Genomic DNA, 10000 nt, shown 5'->3' on the forward strand with positions numbered 1-10000 from the left:
GTATATCCACACACAGAAACAGTCCCATGCTAACATTGAGATTCACACACGCGCACAAATACACACACGCACACACACACACACACACACACACACACACACACACACACACACACACACACACACACACATATATATATATATATATATATATATATATATATATATATATATATATGTGTGTGTGTGTGTGTGTGTGTGTGTGTGTGTGTGTGTATGTGTTTCTTTAATTTCTTTATTCCTTTAAACAGCTATATATTTTAATCTATCTATCTATCCACCCATCTATTAATCTATATCATAAACGTGTATACATATCACGCCCACGTACGCCTCCACGTGCACATAAGCTCTCCCTCCTTCGAAGCCGCCCCCGCCCCCCCCCCTCCGGAGCTCAGAGCCTCACCTCCCCCTCCCCCCCCTCCAGGAAGTACCGCAGGGCGTCCACCCACCGCAGGGACGGGCGGGCGTGGCAGGCGGCAGCGCGGGCGTGGGACCAAGCCGCCCACGCCGCCCGCGTTCTGGAGGCGAGGCTTTCGCTCCTGAAGTTCACCTGCACCGTCGCCGCCTTCCTGGCCTTCCTCTGCGTCCTGCCGTGCCTCCTGCTGCTCTACACGGGTGAGTTGGGCGCCTTCTCCTCTCTTTTATTTGCCTCTCTGGCTTTCTCTCTCGTCTTCCTTTCTCTCTATCTCTCTGTCTGTCTCTCGTCTTCCTTGTCTCTCTGTCTGTCTGTTTATTTCTCTCGTAGTCCTTGTCTCTCTGTCTGTCTGTCTGTCTCTCTCGTCTTCCTTGTTCCCTGTCTGTTTCTCTCGTAGTCCTTGTCTCTCTGACTCGTCTTCTTTGTCTGTCTGTCTGTCTCGTCTTCTTTGTCTGTCTGTCTGTCTTGTCTTCCCTGTTTCTGTGTCTGTTTATCTCTTTCATTACTTTGTCTCTGTCTGTTTGTCTATCTCTTTTCTTTGTCTCTCGGTCTCTCTGTCTGTCCGTCTCTCTCGTTTTACTTGTCTCTGTCTGTCTATCTCTCACTCTCTTTGCTTTGTCTCTCTGTCTGTCTCTTTGTTTCTTTCGTCTTCCTTGTCTTTCTGTCTGTCTATCTCTCTCGTATTCCTTTTTTCTCTCTCTCAATCCCTTCTCTTCGCTCTTTCCTTTTCTTTCCTTTGTCTCTATATCGCTTTTTCATGGTTTTCTCTATTGCCCTTTTAAACATTTTGCATTTCCTCTTTTTTCTTTTCCGTTCATTTTATACTTTGTTATTCCTTCTATCACTCATTCTCTTTCTTTCTTCCTCTCTCTCTCTCTCTCTCCCTCCCTTCCCCTCTCTGTCTGTCTGTTTGTCTGTCTGTCTGTCTCTCTCTCTCTCTCTCCCAATCTCCTTTCTCCTCTTCCCTATTATACTTTCTTTCCTATCTCTTCATTTCCCTCCCTGTCCGACCTTCCGTCCCTCCCCCCTCTCCCCCTTCCCTCCCTTTTCCCCTCTCTTCACCCTCCAACTTCCCCCCCCACTCTTCCCTCTCTCTCTCTTTATTTCCCTCCCTACCCCGCCTTACATCCCTCCCCCTCCCCCCCTTCCCACCCTCTTCCCCTCTCTTCATACCCCTCCCCCCCACTCTTCCCTCTCTCCCTTCCCTCCCTCTTCCCCTCTCTTCACCCTCCAACCTCCCCCCCCCACTCTTCCCTCTCTCTCTCTTTATTTCCCTCCCTGCCCCGCCTTACGTCCCTCCCCCTCCCCCCCTTCCCTCCCTCTTCCCCTCTCTTCACACCCCTCCCTCCCACTCTTCCCTCCCTCTTCCCCTCTCTTCACCCTCCAACCTCCCCCCCACTCTTCCCCTCTCTTCACCCTCCCCCCCTCTTCCCTCTACCCCTCTCTTCACCCTCCTCCCCTCTTCCCTCCCTCCCTATAACCTCGAAACCTTTCCCACTCCCCAGGTATCAAATGCTGGCGTCTTGCCGTGGGCGTCTGGGCGGTGCGGGCGTGCGAGGGCGTGGAGGAGGTGACGGGCGTGACTGTACGGGCGGCGATGGAGGGTCCCACTGACCCTGGCGCCGAGAGCTTGCTGCTGTGTCTGGCGGGGGAGCCTCACGTGACACTCCTGAGGTCCCGGATATTGGTAGGTGTCGAAGGGAGAATTTTACTTTAAAGGGGATTAATCGATCATCGTGTCTGATATCTTTGTGTTGCTGGTCGTCTGATAAGGATGATAAAGACGATGATAATGATAATGACAACAACAACAATGATATGATGATTATTGAAACAACCACGGCAACGATGATGATAATTCAAATAATGATAGCGATATTAAACAACAGAAACAATAATCTTTATGATAGTAATGATAATTAGAATATAACAACAACTGCTATTAATAACAATGATAATGATGATAATGATAACAACTATGATAATGATAATATTAATGATAATTAACAATGATGACGATAATATTGATTACCTTTATTACTATGATAATAGTGATAATGATAAAAATAAGGATTGTTATAATGATAATAATAATGAAAATAAAACTGAGAATGATGATGGTGAAAACAATATTGTTTACAGTGCTAATGATAGTAATGATAAAAATGTAATAATGATAATAATGATGATGATAATAAACAATAAAGAACAATGATGAAATAATAATAATAATGAAAATTTTTAAAATCCTAATCTGATAATGATAACAATGATAACATTAACAACCGCAATAATTACAATAATAATAACAATAATAATGATAATAATGATCTTGATAATAATCATGATCTTGATATTAATAATGATAATGATGATGATAATGAAGATGACAACAATAATGATAATCATCATTAACATTACAATTATCATATGCTGATAATTGATAATAACGGTGACTTTTTGGCAATGATGGTAAATATCATAATGGTTATAATGATAATAATGATGATTTCAATAATTATGATAGTAATACTAGTAATTCCAATGATCATGTTGATAATAATAATGACAGTAATGATGATAATGATCATAAAAGGATGAGAACGGGAATTGATAAGTATGAATAGTAATAATGATAATGATAGCCAAAATCTCTATGACAATGGCAACAGCAATAAGATAAAAAAAATAAAGATTAAAGTAATAACAAAATTTATATAGAGAAAAATAATTATCATCATTTTCATCTGAATTGGCAACCGTTTGTGTGACGGATATTAAAAACTTTATCCTTAATAAGTCCCGTTTTCATCAACTACAAGATAAAATGTTATCTCGTTACTATTAACTGCGTAGTTTTACATGGCCCGCAACGAGTTAACTGTGCGTAGAGTGTCTCTGTCTGTCTGTCTGTCTCTCTCTCTCTCTTTCTCTCTCTGTCTGTCTCTGTCTCTCTCTCTCTCTCTGTCTCTCTCTCTCTCTCTCTCTCTCTCTCTCTCTCTCTCTCTCTCTCTTTCTCCCTCCCTCCCAACCCCCTATCACTCTCTTCTCTCTCTCTCTCTCTCTCTTTCTCTCTCTCTCTCTCTGTCTGTCTGTCTCTCTCTCTCTCTCTCTCTCTCTCTCTCTCTCTCTCTCTCTCTCTCTCTCTCTCTCTCTCTCTCTCTCTCTCTCTCTCTCTCTCTCTCTCTCTCTCTCTCTCTCTCTCGCTCTCTGTTGCTCTCGTTGTTATCAGGAAGAGTGGCACCGTCCATGGAAGCGGCACTACGACCTAGGGGTGCCAAACTCAAAACCCTTTGTGTGCCAATTTTCCCTCCGGCTGTTATCTTGTGGGCCGACAAAGGTTTATATAAGTGCCTGGTTTATTAGGATGACGTTCCTAATAACACTTATATGTCCTTGCACGTAAAGTTTATTTCATTCATCAGATTTTAAACACTGATACGAATGGTAATAAATTGTATATGGCGTTATTTTCCTTCATGGCGATCAGGGTATCACAGGCTAATTATTCTTCTTGTCACCCTATGGGCCGTTTAAAATCATTCTAGGGGACGCAAGTAGCCCTCGGACCATGAGTATGACACCCCAGGGCTATTTCATTAATTAAAAAATAATGATAGAAAACTGTTAATAATCTTAAAAGACAAAGGATTCGCTTACTTAAAGGTGTAAAACGGCCGACACTATAGCTGAAATAGTGCAGAAGTAGAATGTTGATGTTATATTTAACTACGTGAGATTGATTATATTTGGTTATCGCTATCATTGTTATCGTTGTTCTAGATACTTTTATCATTATAAACATTAGCATCATATATATTATCGTCATGGTAATGATTATCACCACCGTCACTATTACCATCATCACCACCATGATCCCCCTCTCTCTCTCTCTCTCCCCCTCTCTCTCTCTCTCTCTCTCTCTCTCTCTCTCTCTCTTTCTCTCTCTCTCTCTCTCTCCCTCCCTCTCTCTCTCTCTCTCTCTCTCTTTCTCTCCTCTCCTCCATTATACTTTCTTCTCTCTCTCTCTCTCTCCATTTCCCTCCCTGTCCCGCTTTCCGTTCCTCCCCTTCTCCCCCTTCCCTCCCTCTTCCCCTCTCTTCAACCACCCTCATCGCCATCTTCTCCCCCTCTCCTACTCAGGAGGAAGTCGTCAACCGCAGGGATTCCTCGGGGCAACTTCTCCACCCGAACTTCCGCCGCCGACTCGTGCAGGTGGGCGGGTACTACGCGTGGCGATCTCACGCCCACTTTGACATCGAGAAGCACGTTGTCCTGGCGCCACATCACCACCGCGGGCGGCTGCTCACGGCGAGGAATATCCAGGTGGGGTTGAGGGTGGGGAGTGGGGAGAGGGGGAAGGGGGGTTGGGTTTGTAGTTGGGCGGGTATGGAGTGGGTAGGAATATCCAGATGGGGTTGAGAGTGGGGAGTGGGCAGAACGGGAGAGGGGGAGGGGGGGTTGGGTTTGTAGTTGGGTGGGTATAGATTGTGGGTAGAGGGGGAAGAGGGTACGGTTTGTAGGTGGGTGGGTATGGAGTGGACAGAGGGGGAGGGGGGGGTGGAGGGTTTGTAGTTGGGTGGGTATGGAGTGGGTAGAGGGGGAAAGGGGGGGGGTGGAGGGTTTGTAGTTGGGTGGGTAAGTATAATAACCATTGTGTAGATGGGTGAATGGGGGTTCGAGGAGCAGAGAGAGTAATTAAGGATGTCTGAAAGAGGAAAAGGGAGTGGGAGAGAGAGAGAGAGAGAGAGAGAGAGAGAGAGAGAGAGAGAGAGAGAGAGAGAGAGAGAGAAAGAAAGAGAAAGAGAGAGAGACAGAGAGACAGACAGACAGACAAAGCGAATGTTTTCGCAGTCCGTTCTGATTGATAAACTTGTATAACCTCCTTGAAGATCTCGCTGACCAGCTTTTGATAGCAAATGCTATCTCTGACATGGCCACCGCGCTGCTGAATCGGTTACTACAGAGAACTGGAGTAAACACTTGACAGATACTGAATGATATGATATGTTGTGCGTGGGTGCAAATCTGTGTGCATTTGTGTTATTTTTACCTGCGAAGTAAAAGTGTTTATCAGTAGATGTGCAATATAAGTTTAAACATTAATTGCCACGTTGCAATTAACAAAGAGTGTCTAATTAGACAGAATATGTATAAACAGATGAATTAACAATATTTTAATAATAACTGCATGAAGAAGAAATAGGGGAGACCCAGTAGGAATTAACGTACCAGCTATAGTCTCCCTCATAAGCGTGAGCGCGCGCGCGCTAACGGCCTGTCCCCGCAGGAGTACGTGAGCGAGGTGATCAGCGAGGACCTGCCGGAGGATCTCCCTCCGTGGCGCGTGACGGTGGTGCGGGCGAGCGCGGGCGACGGCGAAGGGCGCACGTGGGTGGTGTGCCGCGCCCACCACCTGCTGGCGGGGCAGCTGTCGCTTCCGGACCTGCTGGTGACGGCCTACCCCGACCCCTGGCAGCACCCGGCCACGCGCAGCCTCACGCTCCTCGCCGCGCCGGCCGCCACGCGCACCTTCCTCGACATGGTCGTCCGGGCGGGCGCCGAGGCGGCCGCTCGCGTCGCCCAGGCCCTGGAGACGTGGTGGGCGGAGCGGCGCTCGAGGGTGCTGGCCCCCGTGCTCGCGCTCCTGAAGGAGGCCCTGAAGGAGGCGAAGGTCCCCGCGGAGGAGGTGCCGCAGGCCAAGGTGGCGCGCTCGGTCGAGCTCCTGCTGGGCCTCGTCCAGGCGCTGTGGCGCGAGGGGGCGGAGCGCCTCGACGCCGGCTGGGCGACCCTCAGCGCCCTCCTGCACGTGGAGCCCGCCTTCCACGGCCTGGTCGCGTGCCTGGCGTGGGCGGCGGCCGTGTGGTGGCGGGTGGCGCTGTGGTGGCTGTGGACGCCCGTGGCGACGTGGAGGGTGGGCCGGAGGGCGTGGCGGTGGGCGCAGGCGGCGCGGGCGAGCGAGGAGTGGCGCGTGACGAAGGCCGCGCTGGTCGAGGTCTACTGGATGGTCCGCGCCTTCGTCACGCTGCCGCGCCTGGTGCTGGAGGAGGCGCTGACGGTGCGCGGGGTCACGCCCCTCATGGGCTGGGTGGGCCGGCGCCAGAGGACGCTGTCCATGCGAGGCCTGGGCCGCACGGGGGGCCTGGTGGTGGCGTGGAGCGACCCCGTGCCGCTGAGCACGGCGCGCGGCGTGCGGGGCGCCACGGGGGCCACGCTCAGCGAGGTGCTGCTCACGGCGTCCTCGGGGGCCGTGCGCGACTACCTGCGCGTGACAGGCCTGTCCGTGCCCGAGGAGGTGTGCTGCACCGTGCCCGTGTACTCGCGGCGCTGGGCGGAGAGCCGCGGCGCCGTGCAGACGCCTGGCCTGGTCACCCTGGCCCTTCCCACGGGCGCCACGGACTCCTCCACGGCGCTGCAGATGGTGCAGCGCTCCATGGAAAACATCCGGCGCTACCCCGAGCGCTACCTGGCGTCCGTGTGGCTCCTCAGGAACGTGTCTTACTTCCTGCCGGAGTCGCTTCTCGGCGCCACCTTCCGCGCCCTCTCCGTCAGGTACCCCGTGCTCATGTCCAACCTGGCGGGGCCCTCCAGCACCGTCAGGGTCTGGGGGCACGACCTGCTCAACATCTTCTACTGGAGACCGCCTCAGGCAGGAGCAGGTGAGGCCCAAACAATTATGTAGAAAATATAATCCATTCCATTGCAAGAAATATATGCTATTGTAGTCATTACGTCTTTTTATGAGTGGGGTTTACAGTAAAATATCTTTTAATAAACAGTCAAATGGCAGTGCTTTGAAATAATACTTCGATGGAAATATAATGCAATTCAATATATTTTCTCTATTTAACTTTCTCCCGTCCCCAAAACTGTCTATTTTCCAGACACCTTTCATTCGTCCCTTCTAACCGCCTTCTCACGCCCACAGTCTTGTCAGTGTGCGTAGCCTCATACCAAGGGCGGGCGTATTTGGGCGTAGTGGCGGACGGGCGTGTGGTGCCCAACCCAGCCACCCTTCCGCAGGCCTTCGTCACCCACCTCAATGAACTGGCAGTGGACAAAGGTGTCAGGCTGTAGGTACTGTATGTGAGAGAGTGTAAGTGTATGGTTGGGAGGTATGTGCATAGGTGTATATATTTGAGTGAGCGAGAGCCTTGTGTATGTGTGTGTTTATGTGTGTGTGTGTGGAGAGAGAGAGAGAGAGAGAGAGAGAGAGAGAGAGAGAGAGAGAGAGAGAGAGAGAGAGAGAGAGAGAGAGAGAGAGAGAGAGAGAGAGAGAGAGAGAGGAGAGACAGAAAGAGAAGAGAGAGAGAGATAGTTTCCATGTGAGTTTTATGACCGAATGTGTATATTTACTGATATATCCATCTCATGTGTATTTCAAAAATACAATTTCCTTTGTTCCGCCACATAAAAACAGAAATACAAAAAAGAGAATCCGTCTTAACTCCCCTCTGCTTCCCCAGCGAGCGTCAGTTCAGCCGCAGTTGGTCTCGAAGCAGCTCCCCGGGCGCGACGCCCACGCCCACGCCCCCGCCGACCCCCACTTCCCCTCAGAGGGCGACCACTTTCTTCTCGCCTTGGAACAAGCACAAGAAGCCCCCGACGCGCCCTACAAGGAGACAGTCTTCGGTGTTTTGAAGGCCGTCTGCCTGCTGTTCCCTTTTGAAGATCAACTTCCTTCAGAGAGGCTTCTGACACCCCCCCCCCCCGCTCTCCCGCTCTGTAAAGGTCTTACTTGCTGAAACAGAGATTGACAGTGCCGGGTATGGACATTGAAGCTGCATTGCTGTTATATATGATTATTGCCTGAGAGAAGAAATTACAGCCTGTGCACTTTACGAGTAAATGTAGTGTCTGGGAGGCGTTGCGAGGGGAGTGGCATCCGGGCACCCCATTCCGCTCGAGGGGGCGGGTCTGAGGAGTGGGAAGTCCAGTCTCGGCATCTGCTGAACACGAACTCCCAGGGCACTCCTTGGCCGAGGCGCGAGGTCGGGTCCATCGCTTCCTTCCACGATATGTACTAGCACTCATCTCGCGCCTGAGTCCGTGGCGTGGGTCGAGACGCTGTTTTGAATTTGTATTAAATTGTGGCTTCAGTGCCTTACGTCTTCTTATCAGAAGTGGAAGTCCCACTGGGATTATGTGAGGACCTCCACTGAACTGATGTGGAAAACTTATATTTCGCTCCTTTATTAAAGGGAGTCTAAGAAACCAGCGACACGATGACCAGCCCTGCAGGAAAAGGCTGGAGACTTCTGGTCAATGAGCTAAGCCGTATTACTAGTTGCATACTCTCACATAGTTTCAAGATTCAATTTTGATATGAATTTCACGACTAAATGATAAATAAATATTCATGTAATTCCAGGATATTTCAGATCAAAATGTTAACTTCTAGAAATTCTGTTTTAAAGAAATAATTTCAAATCAAAATATTGGTTGTCTGTGCTTACTTTATCCTTCATGGAATGGTCTAGAATATTCTTTTGATTGGACTGGTGGCCCATGGCCTGAAACGAGTTGAGAACCTCTGCCTTAGGGTAGGGGTGTCAAACGCGGCCCGCCACAGTCCCAAGTGCGGCCCGCGGTACATCTGCCGTTTTACATGATCCATTAAAACAGTCTTTCATCTTTTAAGAGTATCACGAACACTTGCATTTTTTCTATTATTGTGCTTTTCTAATGAATGAAATAGCCCAGGAGTGTCATACTCATGGTCTACTGGTTAACTATGTCCCCCGCTCTGAGAGGAAGAAGGATTAGCTTGTGAAATTATGGTCGCCGTTAAAGAAAATGTCAAATACAACTTGATACTATTGACATCACCATCTAAAATTTGAGAAGTGAAATAAACTTTTACGTGCAAGTACAAAATACCAATTTTTGTAACGTAATTTCGGGAAGACAGGTATGAACCTTTGTTGGGCCTCAGGACGGTAGCTGAAGGGAAAATTGGCTCACGAAGGTTTTTGAGTTTGTTTTAGAAGATTTCTGAAAGGGAAGGGAGGGAAGGGAGGGAAAGGAGGGAAGGGAGAGAAGGGAGAGAAAGGAGGGAAGGGAGGGTAGGGAGGGAAAGGAGGGAAGGGAGGGAGGGAAAGAAGGGAAGGGAGGGAGGGAAAGGAAGAAAACTAACCCTTCATATTCAAAGTAGAAGATTCATTACATGGAAAGACATCGTTGAAGAAGTTATATGAAGTCTTGAAGAAAAATAAAAAGAAGAAACGAGGGACGGAGTGGAGTGATGAAGTCGATGTCTCCTTGCAGCTAGAATGTGGAACGTCCTATTAGATTATTTATGCATTATTACATACATGTATATTAAAGATTTTGCAAGAGTTTTCATTGTTATTTTTCTCCAACTGACTATTCTCTGCAGCCAATCACCTTTTCTATTTCTATGTGTCTATGTTTCACTAACACACACACATATTTATGTATACATATATATATATATATATATATATATATATATATATATATATATATATATATATATATATATATATATATATATATATATATATGCACATAAACATACATACATACACACGTACATATATATGTATATATATATATATT

At 48.2% G+C, this 10000-nt stretch overlaps 1 protein-coding gene across 3 annotated transcripts in view; it reads left to right on the forward strand.

Moving 5' to 3' along the window:
• Positions 1–9759, forward strand: part of LOC113825353 (uncharacterized) — a 14437-nt gene extending 4678 nt beyond the window's left edge. Inside the window, exons 2-7 of one of the 3 annotated variants that reach the window (XM_027378165.2) lie at positions 428–618; positions 1924–2105; positions 4562–4744; positions 5709–7077; positions 7347–7481; positions 7885–8856. In XM_027378165.2, coding sequence (XP_027233966.2) covers positions 428–618; positions 1924–2105; positions 4562–4744; positions 5709–7077; positions 7347–7481; positions 7885–8087 — 2263 coding nt within the window. In that variant the 3' untranslated portion in view covers positions 8088–8856. Of the gene's footprint in view, positions 1–427; positions 619–1923; positions 2106–4561; positions 4745–5708; positions 7078–7346; positions 7496–7884 lie in introns of all 3 variants that reach the window. The other 2 variants (XM_027378167.2, XM_027378166.2) reach the window with 2 other exon arrangements.
• Positions 9760–10000: the final 241 nt, after the last annotated feature.

Source organism: Penaeus vannamei, chromosome 1, assembly GCF_042767895.1.
Source record: "Penaeus vannamei isolate JL-2024 chromosome 1, ASM4276789v1, whole genome shotgun sequence".
NCBI lineage: Eukaryota > Metazoa > Arthropoda > Malacostraca > Decapoda > Penaeidae > Penaeus > Penaeus vannamei.